The sequence below is a fragment of the Apostichopus japonicus genome, chromosome 14, assembly GCF_037975245.1.
Source record: "Apostichopus japonicus isolate 1M-3 chromosome 14, ASM3797524v1, whole genome shotgun sequence".
Lineage (NCBI taxonomy): Eukaryota > Metazoa > Echinodermata > Holothuroidea > Aspidochirotida > Stichopodidae > Apostichopus > Apostichopus japonicus.
In genome coordinates this window covers 20,238,574-20,257,195 of record NC_092574.1, presented here as the reverse complement: position 1 = coordinate 20,257,195, position 18,622 = coordinate 20,238,574, and the positions used below count along the sequence as shown (strand labels likewise).

At 37.4% G+C, this 18,622-nt stretch overlaps 3 protein-coding genes across 3 annotated transcripts in view; 1 reads left to right on the top strand and 2 right to left on the bottom strand.

Annotated features, from left to right (window-relative positions):
- The window catches only part of LOC139979416 (uncharacterized), a 59,007-nt gene extending 55,863 nt beyond the window's left edge, over nt 1–3,144 (bottom strand). Inside the window, exon 1 of the mRNA XM_071990184.1 lies at nt 2,081–3,144. The gene's annotated coding sequence lies outside the window, so the exon portion shown is untranslated. The remainder of the gene's footprint in view (nt 1–2,080) is intronic.
- A 2,189-nt stretch (nt 3,145–5,333) lies between these two features.
- Nucleotides 5,334–13,672, bottom strand: LOC139979414 (large ribosomal subunit protein uL22m-like). Its single transcript, XM_071990183.1, has 6 exons — nt 13,537–13,672; nt 12,606–12,741; nt 12,097–12,162; nt 11,183–11,260; nt 10,678–10,747; nt 5,334–10,039 (listed from the first exon to the last, which is right to left on the bottom strand). Exons 1-6 carry the CDS (start codon nt 13,665–13,667, stop codon nt 9,831–9,833), a joined length of 690 nt encoding a protein of 229 aa, XP_071846284.1. The 5' UTR covers nt 13,668–13,672; the 3' UTR covers nt 5,334–9,830.
- Nucleotides 13,673–13,923: 251 nt separating this feature from the next.
- On the top strand, nt 13,924–18,073 carry LOC139979413 (aminoacyl tRNA synthase complex-interacting multifunctional protein 1-like). Its single transcript, XM_071990182.1, has 7 exons — nt 13,924–14,110; nt 14,472–14,605; nt 14,726–14,821; nt 15,460–15,639; nt 15,936–16,135; nt 16,911–17,079; nt 17,302–18,073. Coding segments are annotated over exons 1-7 (954 nt in total). The 5' UTR covers nt 13,924–14,108; the 3' UTR covers nt 17,475–18,073.
- Nucleotides 18,074–18,622: the final 549 nt, after the last annotated feature.

The window sequence follows — 18,622 nt, the reverse complement described above, 5'->3', positions numbered from 1 at the left end:
GTGGGCGAACCAGAGATTTTAATATATATATATATATATATATATATATATATACTGTATATATATATATATATATGCTGGGAGTTAAGACATTAGTCATCCAGTACATATTAATTAGCATTAGTCACTTTCGCACCGTCAACATCTGGGAAATGTTCAGGTTTCTAGTCATGATGATGTGGCGAGCCACATCAAGTACCGTACAGTTTGCGATGACCTAATAAAACAGTGGAGAACGCGGACTTGAGTCTATGAGGACTTCAAGAGATGACGAAAACCCAGACAGCTAAAGCATGCTAAGAAATGACCCAAATATCAAAATATCAAAGCGTCTAGATGAACCAGATTTCACGTCTCTGGAAACGGAGTGGAGAGGGTTAGGGGGTTGCGTGAAAATACCAGCATGTAACCGCAGGCTTGAGGTTTCCCACTCCATAACAGTTCAAGGAGTCTTATTTATACATACAGGCCCTCTCATACTGTCTGTTAATTCAACTGCCCTCGATTGCCCTGTCGGATTGTACGACCTACTTAAAGCAACCTTTTGGCTCACGATGTTGATCAAGTCTTGATACATTGAGATACAAAACATCCATCACAACACAATTGATAACTTCATAGAACTTGACTTGTCTAATTGGATTTCAAATTGTCTGTGCGACGTATATAGAACGATTGTGACAATATCTTGAGAACATTCTCTGAGTTGAGAAAACGTATAAAGAAGTGATATATGGGTCAAAGGGCGAAACGCTGCTTTATATGGCAGTGGTTGCAGATGAAACATAGAGTTCACACAAAAACATGAGCATTAATTAATCTGCTCTATAGTTCTTAAAACATTATCAACATTGGATCATATCATCATGAAGTTATATAGGATTAGATATATGCCTTCAATAATTCCGTAGTATATGTAGACAAATCTAATCTAATTTGCATATTAAATTCTGGGCGAAGGTTGTTATTATCTTCAAATTTGAATGCATATAACAGGCTGATTGCAGAGTCCGATTCGTATACTTTAGAATACTAACTCGAATATAGAAATACTGTTAGTGTAACTATATGGAAGTAAAATTAGACAAGGGTAATGAAGCAGAGACGAGTACAGTAGCTCTGGGGTTGAAAGTTGACTGAAATGCTTCATCAACCAATACCGAAAGTGACGTTGTTTTGTACATATATTCATGAACTAAGCTGTTGAGGAATAGATGACTTAAAAATGAATTACTTTGGAGTTCCATTTGGGTTCAAAGAAGGCCGTACCTTTTTGCCTCTTTTTTTTTCTTTTTTCTTTGTTGATGGGGTCATAGCTCGGTGAAGCTACGCATGACTACCTATCACTGTGCACCTTTCCTTTTGTTCTGTACATAACATACGTACCGTTGTGGTTTAAGCTGATAAATACGTTTACTTTAGCCCAATTTAGAAAATGATAACATATCTCAAAATGTCAGCATCACCAGAGTCTGGGAAAACAGTAGGATGACTGACATCCCTAATGTCAGGCTTAGAATTTATTTGTGACTGATAACATGACCGATTTTTCTTTTCCGTTTTTTGTTTTTTTGTTGGTAAGACAAGACTATAACAAAGGCTTAAAACATCAGTCAGATGGTTGAGTCTGGAACTGAAAGTTTCAAAGAGAAAGTCAGAAATGTAGAACTTGAAATCGGTGGGCTAGACATCCCCAACCTCCCCCCCCCCATCCCACCCCACCATACTCTCATATACACACAACGCCCACCCATCTGAGATTTATAAAAAAAAATTAGAAATATCCAGCAGGGTACAAACTTTATGACGTTATGGCGAGATGCAAACACCTACCTAAATAGGACCTAATTCATTTTCCCTTCCGTTGTTTTAGTTGTCCTCTACTATCTGTCAAACGCAGGCTAAGTTTACCCTCGCATCATGCACAACAACATATTATTTTATGAATGTCTGTATATGTACGAAGCACAGTATTATTCAATTATGCTATATACATTGTATACTGATTTGTAGGCCTATCCTCAGAAAAACTTAAAAGAAAGTAGAATTTCTTATTACAAAGTTTTGGCATACATCTTACCTCGGTTTTTCTCCCTTTTTTGCCCTGCTTCTATCAGGATACAACAGTCTCACTCAGGCCTATATACAGCAGCAGACAATTACACTCATTGAACCTATATAGTATAGAGGGTCCTTGAAAGATCGTTCTAGTTGGTTCACTTCAATGAATTTCGTTATTCTTTCCTTGTCCTCCAAACTCACCAGACAGACATACAAACGGACAGATTACTGTGTAATCCACTTACAGTTTTACCACTACGACATCTGTAGAAACATCATCTCAGGTTGTTCGGAGGCTAAGCTTTCCAAACAAATCTCCAGCTCCCGTATCAAGTGCCAAACCGCAATAAATGAAGAAGCGCCCTTCTAGTTTTCAAACTCGTATAGCTAGACAATTGCCGAGCAAAATATTTCCCTGGTGTAACAGCTGAGTTACTGAATTTCGAGCACAGCTAACAAACGTATCAGTTCTCACAAGGTCAAATTAAGTCCCATTTGGCAACTGTGACCGAGAAAAAAAAGTCCAACGATTCCCCAGGATAGTGAAAAAGTTCCGAAAAGCCACTTACAAAGGTTGTAGTATATCTTCCACGATATTACGATGAACCGACCACCAAAAAGTACAGTTTCCACTGGGTTATATCTAACCCATTATAACAACGACAGAAGGAGTCTACCAACTTTCGCAATATTACGTTTGGACCGCAAACGCCGACAGGCAGAGATCAGAGAACCTATGTAACACCACCAAAATGAATGAATGCAAAGGGATCGATTTTTCTAAGGTGCTTGAAAAACCCAATCGTACCGCTTGATTTATGAATGGGATAGTCGTGCCCCGCATGTAAAGAGCGTATATAGGCCTATATACGGATGTATAGGCTTTGATATAAGATTATTGACAAACATACTCCAATTCCTCGTTGGATAGAAACGACTCATTACTGGTAACGATTTCTATGAGATAAGTAGCTCCATGTTTATATATAAGCACAGCTCAAGTGGATAAAGTTTTCTTAGCAAATTCGGGTTGCTAACAGTGTAAAAACCTGAAAGGCAATCCTAACGGGAAACTGAATTTAGCGGTATTTTCCACCTCAAACCCTTGGGCTACACATAGGTCGGTAAGAGATTATGGGCATGCGGTAGCAGTATAGGAAGAGTGAACAAATAAAACGCCTCCGGCTGGGGACGGTGCGTTCTTTTTCATGAAGATTGCCGTTCAACGAGGTAGAAAAAGGTTAACAAAATTTTAGCCACATTTTGTTTTTTGTAAAGAATCATAAATCATTATAAGTGTGAAGTGGAATTCTGTGGATGGATTGTGGTGTGAGTGGGGTTGTCTTTATATAGGCTATAGTCCTATGATTTGACAGCTCACGTTGTATGGATATCACATGCATGATATATTCAGTGAAAGTTGGATTTCGGGAATGATCTACTATAGAACAGGATATCATAACACGATAGCATATTTTGAAAACTGGGACAACTATATAAAAAACATTTTCAGCTCTCATTTTCCCCTTTTGTCTAGAACTCGATTATGATTACGTATCACGGGCTGAAATTCTACCGAATTTCACTGTGTCCTTTAATATTTGTCAAGCACTATATATGGAATTGCCTGCCAAGCTACTGGGATTTTGATTATGACTAGGACCAAGGTTTTGATATATATAACGGCCCACCAATTTAATGGTGGATGAGAGTTGAAGCTGTGCTCCATGTAGAAGGAAGGACCACCAGTATGAATGACCCCATGCACGAACGACGACCGAAACGGAGGAACCCCGGCACCACCCCAGGCGGTACGGTACTTTGAACACCAACGAACATTGATCTCACTCCTACACCCCCTCCCCTCCCCATCTCAGACTTGTGTCGAACCTCGGAGCAGTTCGATAATTTTAATCTTAGCTGCATGCTCGAGGAATTTAACAGCAGCTTCTGTCACTCATTGCATTTATACCGCCTTTCCCGGTAACGCAAATGGTTAACTACTTTTGTTTTACCTTGTTTACTTTCTGTGTAGCATTCAAGCTATAGTAAACTATTTGGTATGGAACCAATGTGGTTTCATACTTGACCGTAAATCGCTTCATTGGCCTAGCATTCAGTGCAGGTATACAAGACAGGCAAGGTTTCCATCTCCAATCTTGATGATAGAATGCTTCACCCTAGATCTCTTACTCAGTGGATACTATAGTTTCCCCTCCCTCATCCTCCCTATATACATTTGGAACATTTCGTCGGTACACATGAACTAGTTCCCTACTGTTAATATATCAGTCAACAAGATATATTTTCTTAATTTATTGCTGTTCCAATCATACAGTGGCCCAACTAACGCATTCATAATGCTCTAACACAGCGTCTACGTCCCAACGAACGAAACGCGACCTAACGCATTTTACTCGAACAAGTAGGTAAGTTCTGAAGGTTACCGCATCAGGGAGTGGCAGTATTCCACCTTCCAAAAAGTGAGCAAGCACAACGCTCTTATACCCAACAGATGTATGTCATTTACAGCTTGCTGACAACCTGGTAGTATACTTCAGCGCCAGTTATGAACGATAATATAGGCTGTAACGAATTGTATGGATCACGGCGAATAAGGTCGATACATAAAAACTAATATCTGAACAAGTTTAATGTAATGAGGAGTGGTCTCTGGTATAGTGATAAGAAAACCCCCTAATATATACGTTATCTAGAGCAGCATTTTGATATAGTTTCGAAAGATCCAGGAATTCTCCGAAGAGCGGGCCCGAGGCACAAGTTATCAGTTTTTGAAAACTTCGATTTAACAAACAAGGTTTATATGTGACGCAAAACCGGCCACTATCGTGGCGGCCAACTTAAGTAGAAAACAGCCAAATACGGATTTCTGGTATTTTATGACAATTGACCCTGTATATGGGTATGTTATTGTGTGGATTCGCAATTCCTTTTAATTTGCTGACTGTGTGCTCGTTGTGCCTTCCACACAAAATGACTTTTGCCACAAGATGATGGTCGTGTAACTTCAGATAATCGATGACATCTTGTCAGTGAGGAAATATGGAGCGGTGAATGAAACATCTATTACCACATAGCCAATCATGGTTAATTACTATGTAAGTCGATCCGTCTAACACTAATAACAACCCGGTTGTTTTTACCTTTATGTCGGTAATAGGGAATGAAAAACTAAAGGGGCTACCAAGAAAAGCAAAACAAAAGAGCACAACAGACGGTAAGTCATTAAGCAGAAGTAATGCATAAGTAATGCAGAAGTAATGCATATATTAAATATATTACATGTGTCAACATCGACATTTTAATTTGCAAGCTTGCACGATCAGGTACACAGATCTTAACTCTACTGGTTGGTATATCGTCAGTCATGACGTCGAATAGATCATCTCATGCCTTGAAGTTGAAGGGTTTCCAAGCTGTTTCTTCTTTGAACCCTTGTTTCGAACTTTCTTGAACTGTCAATTGTATGATCTGTTTGAGATAACTAAAATTGTTGCTAAATTTTAATAAATGTTAGCGCTAATTTTAATATTTGTTATTACATAAATTTAATAAATGTTATAGCTAACTTTGGCAAAAAATCTGTGGTGATACAATATTCGGACGTTTTTAAGAAAACATCTGAGAACACTCGTGCCCCTGTTCAACCTCACACACAAATTGAAAAAGTATACTCATTAGCACCCATCTTGCGTTTAGATATGGAAGAGATTGAGAGAATGCTCTCATCCTACCTACATGAGTAGTCGGTCCCAACGACCCCACTACCTGCTTTATAGTAAAATAAGCTAATAAAATTAATCATAAAATATTGTGTGAATATTATATGTATGTAATCCATCACATAAAGCAACACATTAACGCTACCGAACTTTACTATTTAGAGAAATATATTTAGAAAACCAACAAAAATAACAAGTTTTATATCTGGCAGATAAACTGAAGTCACGTTCATTGTTCTCGGCTCCTAAATATTTCTATATATATAAGTTCTCCTCTTTTCATTCATAGAGAAAATGGATACGATTTTCCACTCGCATGAAATTTCAGTCATCCACAAAATTTAACGACAAGATGTAAATGTAATGTTCAGTAAATGTAAAGTTAACTGGAAGCACATGTACAGATACATCGATCAACTCCTTGCTTTAATATCTCTCCTTAGGAAACTTTAATAACTTGTTCAATCACTGGCGCAAAGTAATGTCAAAAGCTTCATAATTCTATGTACGAACATTACGAACCCCCCCCCCCCAAAAAAAAAAGAGCAAAATCTTCTTTTTCAAAATAAAAAGAATTATGAGTGAGAGAAATCTTGAAAATACAAAAATTGCTATTATTTTGCAAGAATTACTCAAATACAATCACGAAAATGTCAACTTGCAAATCATTTTGAAGGAATGATTTCATAGCGAAGAAAGACTTACTTCAATCATGACCACCAAATTAACCACGATGCGAGATAACCCCAGAGAATGGGGAAAATATGAAGTAAAACATATCAGTATTTGGTGATATCAAACCCATAGGTTAACAATGTACCAATACCCCAATAGCATATCATTATATTTGTTTTAAACTATTAAAATGTACATAACTTACTTTGTATCGACGTTGTGAAGATAGCAATCAATGAATGAAATGAATACATCATGACACAAAACCATATAATCATAACATTGAATCTCTGTCACAATAGCTGTTACCTCCATGGTGTTACACCATACACTAACAGCATAAATCACATCGTTAATCAGTCACAATCACACCTCTGAGTGTATAAGAATGAATGTCACCGAATCAGTCACTATAGCACCAAGTTGTTACCTCTATGGTCTTACACCATACACTAACAGCATTAATCACATCATATCGTACAAGCAGGAATCAGTCACAATAACTAGTGTTACATAGATTGCACTATATCATACATCAACAATGATAATCACAATGTAACATAGAAACTTAACACAAATTCAGTCACGTTACACCAGTGTTACCGCCATGGCACTGTGTCGTATAACAACGATACTAACCACAACGTATCATATAATCTAAATATCGAATCATTCACAATAAGGCCTCACAATTACCTCAATGGCACTGTATTATACAACAGAAATGATCATCCTAATTTATATGATCTTATTATTGAATTAGTCACAATAACACTAGTGTTTTTCTTTGATGACAGCAGTAATATTCCCAATGTAAAAAATAGTCTAAAACAGATTCAGTCACGATAACACTATTTTTACCTCTGTGGTACTGTATTATAATGATAATTACAATGTAATATTAATATCGAATCAGTCACTATAACACCTGTGTTACTCCAATAGCATTTTATGATACAACAACTAATCAACATTTCATACAATCATACACTGAATTAGTCACAATTACACAAGTGTTACCCGATGACATTGTATAATACTACAGCAATACTAATCAAAATTCCACACAATCATACATCATATTTGTCACTCTTTAACACTAGTGTTATCCGATGACATTGTATAATACAACATTATCACAACATTTCATACAATCTTACATTGAATTAGTCACAATTACACAAGTGTTACCCGATGACATTGCATAATACTACAGCAATACTAATCAAAATTCCACACAATCATACATCATATTTGTCACTCTTTAACACTAGTGTTATCCGATGACATTGTATAATACAACATTATCACATTTCATACAATCGTACGCCAAATTAGTCACAATTTAACACTTATGTTGCCACGATGGTAATCACCACAATACAAAATGGAGGATCATCCTTCCTGCGTTTGTTAAGTTCCCACCCACCAGCAGTGCTATGCCACCTAACACTACCATATCTAGCCTGATACTACCATGACTCCAACCTCCCACTATAACAGAACAACTCAGAAATACTAGAAAAAGAGAGAAAACTGTAAAAACAACAAGAAATTCTTTTACCACAACAAGAATGAAATAACTGGCCAGATATCCCAGGTTTATTGTATTTTAACATACAATAGAGATGAAAATCTTGAAATCTGTACAATGCATAAAAAACATCCATCAATCGGGGGTGACTGTACATTTCGTGTGTTGTCATCATACAATAAGTCTGTCAATCTGCTAGAATCTGCTAGAAAACATGACCTATACACCAGCAGGTGACTCCACCCCCAGTATCTACATACAGTAAGTGAAATTGCATAGATTCAAAGGAAGCGGTGCCTTAAATTTCCATTTTGGGGGGGTTTTCGGTTCAAATTCTTGCGATGAATTTATGAAGAAATGTGTTAGCGGACTTTATCACGGCACATGGAGCAATTATACAGCAATCATGGTTATTATTAAGGCATCTGTGAGTCAGTGAAAATTTTCATTCTTGAAGTCAAACATGGAATTTCGAAGGGAAAAAAATATGTGACATAGAAAGGTAATGAGAGAAACAAACCAAGAAGTTAACAAATAGTAAAACTCTTGCAATATCAACTAAAGAACCCTTTTGTTAGGTTTTCACACTTATGGCACCCAGGAAATAAAATGATGTAAAGTAAAACCATATCCATGTATCATAAATTAGGTGAAGTTATGGAGATAAGATCTGTGAAGATCAAGTCCCAAATATTATGGCAATTCTTGCTCTGCTCCAAAGCTATCACATATCAGGGAACAGCCATTTTGACAAATAATGTAATGCTATTTTTTGCCACTAGAAGGTGGAACATTTCACTTGCAATGTGTGCATGCAAGACAGTGTTGTCACTGACACCATTGGCGGTATTAACATTACTTCATGTTAAAGAACTTAGAACATTCTAGACCTGCTGATGCAAAAACCCATCTCATTTACATTATAATTATCAAATAAACATTCTAACAAAAAAAGAAAACACACAAAAGTAATAAAGGTCTTGTTTTTTCTTCTCTTCAGTTGTTAATATATATATTTTTGGGGGGTGGGGGGACTGTCAACAAATTTGACATCTCCAAGGTTGATGATATTAATATTGTACACAACAGTTCTTGCTAGTTCCCAAGCTTGATCTGAGTCATAAACAGAATGAAGCTTACTGTTATTTAGGGATGGGCTTCTATATCCCATAATGATATGGCAAACTACAGAAGTTTAAGCCATGGTTGGTCAAATTTTTCTATTCCTAGAGCTACATTTTAATTTGGCCAGAGTTTTGGCTAATCACACAAACAACAAGCTAGCACACTTTACGCATCTCTCAAGGGTGAGACCCAAGAGAGGGTTGAGAACATTTTATCGATAGCCAGTGAATGTTTCCAGAGCTTGCTGGTAGCCCATGGAATGTCTCCAGAGCTTGCTGATGTCCAAGTTCTGAGCATCAACGTTGAGGGGTGAGAGTCGGTGGATTGTGGCTCAGTCCTCATGGAAGCTTCTGGGTTGTGGGCTTAACAGTTTGCAGACCACTGCTTTAAAGCATGAATTTTAGTTGTTATTAGGATGTTTATAATCCTTTTCAAAGTACTGCACTAGCAACTAGTACATACTGGTCTAAGAAGGCAATAATGACCATCTAAAAATCATGCAATCAAATATAGCTTTTTGCTTTCCAAATTAAAACATGGTTTCACAGATTCATAAGAAGCAAAAAACTATCGTCACATATCTGTTACCAGAAGGTCTCACTAGCCATTAAAGGCCCTGGTGACAACCCCTGTCTTACTTACAAGAAAAATATGAAGTTTTTGGTTCCGTCCACCTCTTGGATTTATCTTTCTTACAAGGATCCTAAGATTTTTCTCTCTCTCAACAGCTTCACGTAGTCTTCTGCCTGATCGTAACCAGTGAATTTCTGCTCTTCTGGAGGCGGGCCTTCCTTGAGGCAGACAAAGTAATGACAGTAGACTAAATCTAGGACGCTGTTTCTTCCCTTGGCATGGTATCGAATGGCATGGTCTGACTTGGCTCTCGTAGCAAAAGAAGCAGCTGAAATATAAAAAGAAAACTGATAGAAATACTTTGTGATACTCTCTGCATGGATATTGAAGTCTTGGTTATAACATAACACAAAGAGGAACAAGAAAGGAATGGTAGTTAACAGGGATGGTATCTAAAGTAAGGCATGCAAACAGTAGGTTATGAAAAAACACAACTAAGCTTGTGAAATAACCAGGAAAATCGGTCAAGTGAAAGTGAAATGGTGAGGTAGAGTGGGGAAACAGTTTCTATTTAAGGATAGTTCATAACAAACAGTTTGGTAGAAAGTTCTTGTATGAACAAAGCACCATATGTGCTTGTCTGGACAACAAGATGGATTTAGTTTATTATGCTTCAGTTACGAGGTCATCCAATTATTAAGTTTTAGATCAGTGCAATTGTTTTATCACGACCACACTTCTGACAGGAAACCATGGATTGAACCTAGAAGATGAAGAAAAGCAACCTAACTGCTCGAACTCACAATCTTCCCGATGGCAGGTGCCATTGCTTCTAATATGACACTGCCTTTATCCAGTAGAACATAAACAATGACTTGGACTCTCTGGTTACATGATCAAGGGCATTTCCCCCATAACAGAATTTCCCACCCCCCCCCAATCCCCCTGCCAGTCACTACAACTGACCTATATGAAGGTTACTCTTGTACTCCACGTTGTGGGTCTTCACTGCTTCTTCTTGAGCTTCCAAGAGAGCCTGTAATTGGTAAGAACAGACAATGCCAATGCTTAAAGCCATACACTCTGGTTTGAACTTTGGCAAGCCCACGAAAACACAACCACCCGATGATTATGACGTCTTCAAGGGGATGGAAAATACACTGAATCACACCTAAATCAATTGTAGGACTATGATAATTAAAAAAAATTACAACTGGTGTTGGTGAACCCTTAACGTGTATAAACAAACAGTATTACAGTTTGGTTGAAGTCAAAGACTGGACTTCCTCTTCAGGGCAATGCACAATAATACTACAGTAACAGAGGCAACAAACTCCACTTTTTTTCAAAATGTACCTGTTAAAAGTACAACACTGAGTTCTTGTAAAACCAGGTTGACAATGTTGATGCCAATAGCTTTTAAGTTAATTGCACTACCAAAGTGTGGAAGATGTATGTCATATTTGCTTACCTCGCTCACAATATTCGCTGCCTTCTTGTTGATATATCTCAATTGCACAAGGGCCTCATCGATCATCATACCTTTGACCTGTTTGGGACATGAGTGGAATATCAACTTGTTAGCAGCTCATTAAATATATAGCATCTTTTGGCATATCATGTAACAAAATGAGCGAATTATGTAACAAATTCTACCAATTTATGTAAGACATGTGACCAAATTACATATCAAAATGATCAAGTTATGCTAAGAAAAACCCACAACAATAATGAAACCAGAGGATGGGGGATCATGGCCTGTTTCATACCACCCTCTCAAATTGTCACCTTGGCTGACACTGACTGAACTCCTACCTCGACAAACAACAACAGACGTCTTGCAATTAATATATAAGTCATGAACTTGTCACATATCACATCTATCCATGTTTCCTAGCTTTTACATTCTGTTGAGTGTGGACCACTAAAGACCTCCAGCAAAGAGCAAAATGCTTCTCTTACTCAGTGTAATGCATCCACAATGTCTCAGTACCCTATGGGATCTGTCCAAGCTTCTCTTGTGTGTGTCTACAAGCAGAATGTAATTAACCAAGGCACATCGAACATATACAGCATACATACTACAAAAACTGACATTGTCATCACAATTAGAGCTGGATGACATTCCAACCACTATTAACTTCAGAATGAAACTCAAATTATATATTGTTTTCTTCTATTGGTAGGTTTAGCTTTGGTTTCATGATCTAAACTGTATGATAATGTAATATTGTGGATGGTAACTGGATAATTATTAAAAAAGGTGAGTTGCACTATTGGCATTTTCATTTCTGGTTAAAATAGTTGGTAAAATCTGTCAATGCAATCAAATAAAGGGCAAACGCAAAGTTCTTTGTCTTGTATAATTTCACATTTGGCACTTACAAATGAAGCAGCATACCACATCTTACGCTTGCTGTGTTTGATGTCTTTCTTTACATAAAATACTTCCTGAAAAGAAAATTACAAGATAGAAATTCTAAAAATGTGAATTTGAAAGCCCTTTAGTTACTGTAAGTTCTTCACACTCTGTCTACAGTATACTAAAATTCTCCATACATAAAGTTTTCTTTATCAGCCTCCTGAGAACAAGTGTGTATGTGAGCCTCAGCATAAAATGCTCTCAATGTTCAGTTTATGTCGATGATCAAAGACCTGGAAATCTTCCAAAACTATGCAACATTTTTAGATTGGAAATATAAAACTTGCATACAGCAAATCCATAAAATTATGAGTTCATCTTCAGGTAGTTTTGGTGTCATCATTACAACGAGAATCTGTTAGACATTTTCTGCTTTATATTTTGATTTTTGACCTTTTGAAGAAACATGAAGTAGTTCATTTGAGCACAACAGATATGACCTAATGTCCTATATAGTAGTCTGAAAACCCACCGCTGGTCGCCGAGGTTCTTCTGGACCCTGCGGGGGGTACTTCCTACAGTTGTTCATCTCCCATTTTCCACGACAAGATGTTGTATGAACACCATGTTTCGCTTCAGTAATAACTGGTCGGTATATATCCAAGAGACTGAAAGATTAAAACCAATGAGCATGTTATACATATAATGTACATTATTATATCTCTGGCAGAGATAAATTTTCAGAGACCATACAATTTGAGCCCAAATATAAATCTGAGGTGCAGGAAGTTTTTACAATATATCTGTGACTGACTGATGCCAACAGAGCTTAGACACACTTACACACGGTGCATAATGCCAGGCAAAGAAGTTCAACTTTAAACTTAGGAAATGGTGGCAGCTATTTACCGAATCATCGGTAAAATAAAGGTCGCATCAATTGTTTATAACTAAGTTGACAGTGGGTGAAACAGGCATCATGATTGTACCAAATTTACCTGATTGTTAGGAAAACAAGGATGGAACTACGGCTATTTAACCTACCATCAGGAAATCAGTGTAAATAACTGGTGATATGTTGTTAACAAGTGTATGGTGGTGCCATGCATTATGCAGAGTGACAATGCTTGCACTCATGTACAGTAGTCCTCCATTAGAGGGATTATGGCCTTATGGGTAATTGAAGGACCATCCCACTCAGATTTATAGAGGGTCTAATTACAATAAATGTACCTCCCATTACGGTGCTAATAGCTCTTTTTCTTTTCTAGAATATGTAGATCAATCCATGAATACTAGGCCCATACTTAGCCTACAGTATTGCCATCATCCCAACTTGGGCATAAATTTTAAACGGTAGCCTACCGCGCTACTAAAGTATAGGCTAGGCCTATAAACCTAGGACTGCGACAGCGAAAGACTAAACATGGGGATTGCTCTTAGAGAGATACCAGAACACCAACCTTTCTTTTTCGCAAGTAAGGGAACCAATTGTTTTGCATGTTAGAGATGAGAATCTTGAAAAATGTATCTGTCGAAAACCCCGAAGTACCGGGGATACAAAATGGACTGTCCTGAGGGTTGGGTTCGCCATGTCTCCGTAACACAGACAACTACTCGAAGAGTTGAGTCTATAGGTAACACGGATGTAAAACAACTCACACGACACATTGATCGCTAAAACTTGGTACATTCAACCGAGTTTTGCCTAGTATTTCAGTTCTTCTATCCAAGGTATAATTTCCAACTCAGAAGTTTTGAAGCTAATAATGTTCCCTCTGTTGACCGGAGTAAATGTTTCAAAAATGATCTGTACAAGTTACAGGAACAAATGTTACAGATACTGAATGGGGGTTTGAATCACCAACATTGAGACTTAGACTCTAGAGATTAGTTAGAGAGGTGACAACTGAAACGGCACGTGCAAACGATTTTTCGGCACGTGTAACGAACAATTTTACCTTATTAGTATCATTTGGCTGTTTATTGTAAGGTAGAGAAAGGAAGGAACCAACTGTTACATATTTTGGAGTAAATGTATGTGGTATTTTGTTTTCGGTAGCTTATGAAAACTAGGGCATATTGCATATTGTCTGTTTCGCATAACTAGCCTCAGTAGAGGTATTGTATGCTTAGGGCCTACGGGAGTGTACAGTATGTCTAACACTACAGTAACACTAGCAAGTAACATTAAACAGGCTTTCACCTAGGAAAAAGTAGGAAGTATGTTTTGGTGTAAAAGAGGTTATTAAATGATACACTGGTAGGGTGGCCTCTTAAATGACTTCAGAGGTAGGACTCATCCCAAAGTCCAGGTCTAGTTCATGCGACAGGCACATTATGACCCCAGTTTGACAGTTGTTCTCCATTACATATTTTGTTTTTGTGGATTACTTAGGTTGAGAAGCGGTTGCCGTCTCATCATGGCTGCTTCACCAGAGGTGCTGCAAAGATTGGAGCAAAGATCTCATATAGCTGATCAGATGATTTCAAAACTGAAGAGCCAACTTCAAGAGCTGAAACAGGCTGCAGGTAAATGTATGCATGAGAATATTTTTTAGAAAAGGATGAAATGGGCAATATTTCAGTACTAATCTGTAAGGAAAAGTAATTTGTTGTCAATTTTGTTATGGCTTTTCTCGTTTATTGAAGGTCCAGAGAGACGTCTTGCTACAGAAAATGCTAAATTGCTGTCAGAAGTCGACACTCTGAAGGAAAAGTTGGCCATACTGGAGGCAAGAAATGGTTGTAAGTATGATCAGTTAGTGAACTTGCAAATACCAAAGCAGTGACTATCTCACGTCATACTGTGGTGACAGGTCTGTGTAGGGTAAGCAGGACTGATATTTAAAAAAAGTAGAGGGTAGGCCCATTGACAAACTGGTCCTTTCTTTTTTTGGGACTAAATACAGTAACTCCAAACTTGCTGGATATGCTTTAGTGGCAACAAAAACGGAAAATATTTTTCTGCTCACGTTAAACAGATATGACAATTTCATAATTGTTGAATTACATGATCAGTTGGTCTCCTCCGAATTTGTTCCATCCTTCGTATTGTCACTGTTGCCATAGATACCAATGTAAAATGATTTTTGATTGATGTCTGATACTCGTACATCTAGAGCATTGTTTGGTCACAAACAAGATTATATATATGATGAAACTAGTCTTTCTCAATACATGGTGTTCATTGCAACCTACTAATTTTATTCAGGTAGTTAAGTATGAATTTATGAAACAATTGTTTGAAGTGTAACTAGTACATCACTCTTATTGGAAATCCTATGGGATGGGAGAAGAACTGGACCCAAAAGCACAAATTCCCCATCTGGGAATGATACAAATTTATAAGTTTCTTAAGTATAAAACTTGATTGTTTTTGGCAGTGATTCAAATTCAAGTACCTTTGAAATCTTCCTTGCCTTTGGCGGGTGACCAGTCCAAGATTGATGATGTTCCCAAACCGAACCAGGTGCCATCAGAGGTTAAGCAGACAGAGGTCCAAGCAGGAGAAGAACAGAAGAAAGCAGGAAAGAAGGAGAAGAAACCTAAAGGAGAAAAGAAAGGTAGAATCTACTATTTAATTTCTCTTGTTTCTTGTATCAGTCATAAAAACTTAAAGTAGTCAGAAAGAATAATATTAGTATCGTTATCACTGCGTTACATGACATGTCGCTTGTATACCATTGATGACTACAGTCTATGATGGTATAAAAACAAGATTCATCAGTGTGGTTCACTGGTTATTTGTAAACATAATTAATTGGCATATATTGCAGTAGATTCCAGAATGAATCTGGTTACTCCATATTCAAACCTTGAGCTAATATTCAAAAGTTTGTTTTGTTTATTAACGAAAAAGGTGGTGGAGGTGGCAAAAAGGGAACCCCTGCAATAGAAGTTGTGGTGGACGTATCATTGCTTGACCTGAGGGTGGGTCAGATAAAAGCAGTGAAGCATCATCCAGATGCTGATGCCCTCTATGTAGAAGAAGTTGACTGTGGGGAAGCGAATCCTCGTACAGTGGTGTCTGGATTGGTGAAGCATATCCCCATTGAACAGGTATGGCATTCCAATGACTAAAGAACAAATTAGTTCCAATAATTTTGTTCCAGAAGAGTTTTGAATTATTTCCTTTGCTTTGAGTATCACACCTCCCCCTCCCTTCCATACTCCCATGGAATATCCATGGAATGCATTTTGGGACACATTTTTGGGGCCCAAATTTGTGGATCCCAATAATTTTGGACCATTGGGCCCACATTTTCTTTACATTGCAATAATTCTGCAGCCATAAGTTGGATTGTAGGCAAACTTGGTATACAGTTGTTGGTTAATAGCTGGTACATGTAGGCCATCTGGGCGCCAACAAATTCCGGAAACATTTTTGGGCTAGGTGGACCCAAATTTTATTTCCACCTCAAATGCATTTTGGGACACATTCTTTGGGCCTGAATTTGTGGAGCCCATTATGTTTGAGACCATTTGGGCCCACATATTTGGGGGTTCAAATTGTTTTGGGGGGGGGGTGGAAAATATATTTTTGAGCCACTTTGTTTGGGACCATTTAGGCGCAAACGTTTATGGGGGCAATTTGTTTTTGTTTTGGGAGGGACCAAAATTTTAAAATTGCTCCACAACCTTAAATCAGATTGTATCCAAACTTGGAATAAGTTGTATATTAATAGCTGGTACATGTGGGTGTAAAAATTAGATGATGACAGATAGCATTTTAATATTCCACTATGCAAGGAACCATAGTGCCTGTTGGGCTCTTTTTGTTTTTTTTCCATTCTTAGCTCTTGCTGTTTCCTCTATGTATCTTTTTTCTTGTCAGATGGAAAATAAAATGGTGGTACTGTGCTGTAACTTAAAACCTGCCAAGATGAGGGGTATCTTGAGCCAGGCTATGGTCATGTGTGCCAGTAGTCCAGATAAGGTGGAGATCCTAGACCCCCCTCTGGGGTCAGTGCCTGGTGATAGGGTTAGCTTTGATGGATATCCAAGTGAGTTCAATTCTTTCTTTCTTTCATATAACGGCAATCCTTTTCAGTTTCCTTTCAGGAATTTTGTAATGTGTCCATGTTTGAACAAACTTCCTCAAGCTCATCCAGTAGTAAAATGTTCAATTAGTCTCATCTATCTATATTCCCACTGGTAGCTCGTTCATGATGATTTTTAGAAATCGTGAACACCCTCCAATTTTTACATTTTAATTCATTTTGAAGTGAGTGAAGAGTTCCCAGCTCAGATGAACCCAAAGAAGAAGATATTTGAGCAGATCCAGCCAGACCTCAACACCAATGCAGAGAAAGTAGCTACGTACAAAGGAGCACCATTTAAAGTGGAAGGGAAGGGTGTGGTTACTGCACCATCCATGAAGAACTCTGGAATTAAATAATGCAATTAAGACAAAGCCTCACAGCTGCCATGTTTCAAAATTATGGAATACATGATATGGTTTCATGTTTGGACGACATAAAGAGGTGTTATAAACATTTGAGGTGACTTTCTTTAAACATGACTATGAATGAAGGAATCAATACATTGTAAAGAAATAATGATAAGAAACAAGATTTTAATTGATCAAGGAATTCAACTTTGATTTGTTTAGATATACCGAGTGTTGACAGTTTGCATGGTTATGTTTTATTGAGAGGGGGGAGGGGTGGATAGCATGGGAGGAGTTGTAGGGTACAGATGAAATTGGAATTAATATTTGATAGCTCTGTTAAGTGTAACAATTGTTTCATATTTTTCTCATATACTAACATACAGTGATTGGTATACGTAGGAATTTGAAATATTCGTCCTAATTTGAAGGGGGAGAGGGTAAGTAAATTGGAGTTAAAGGTTGAAAGCTCTTAAATTGCAATAGGTTTCATCTCTTGTTACTACTACTTACATCATTGCTAGACAAACCCTGGAAGTTTGGTATATCTACTTCCATAATTTGAACTTTTTTGAGATCAGATTCAGTATGTCTTATATATAGTACTGCTTACATCCAATATACTGTATGACAGTCTATATGACTCTGTGTAATTCAAGAGGAATCATAATAAATCATAAAATCATCTCTTATATTGCTTCTCTGGTCTCTTTTGTTTACTGTGAACAGTTTGTTAGCTAAGATGTTAACTATGTATATCTCTAAAAAATATGTTCTTTGAATATATTTTTTTTCTCAATAGACTGGCAGACTTTGGTAGAGAGTTTTCATTTGGTGGCTCCTAGTGTGTAAAATAGTAAAGAAGTTGACAAAAATGGCAGAGTAAGAAAGCTCACTCCCAGTACATTATCATCAAACTCCATATATTCCAATGAAATTCACAGTGGGGTGCCAATTTCCTACCATATTTGATCCTTTCACATTTACTGTTATGTCTTGCCCATATGTATTAGGGCTTCTGTTTATTTTTATACCTCTTCCCTCCATCTTCCTGATTAATAGCTAAAACTGACGAATCAATTTCCTTAAAAAAATTTACTTAAATCTTGTTTAAAAGGAGATGACAATGGTTTAAGTCACTTTACAGTACAGGAAGC

Coding starts and splice junctions, on each gene's coding strand:
- LOC139979413 (XM_071990182.1), top strand. Junction 15,640..15,935: donor ACCTAAAGGAGAAAAGAAAG/GTAGAATCTACT, acceptor TTAACGAAAAAG/GTGGTGGAGGTGGCAAAAAG. Junction 16,136..16,910: donor AGCATATCCCCATTGAACAG/GTATGGCATTCC, acceptor TTTTCTTGTCAG/ATGGAAAATAAAATGGTGGT.
- LOC139979414 (XM_071990183.1), bottom strand. CDS start 13,667: ATGGCGAACCCAACCCTCAGGACAGTCCATTTTGTATCCCCGGTACTT. Junction 10,748..11,182: donor CAGCGAATATTGTGAGCGAG/GTAAGCAAATAT, acceptor TACCAATTACAG/GCTCTCTTGGAAGCTCAAGA. Junction 10,040..10,677: donor CAAGAGTAACCTTCATATAG/GTCAGTTGTAGT, acceptor TTTATATTTCAG/CTGCTTCTTTTGCTACGAGA.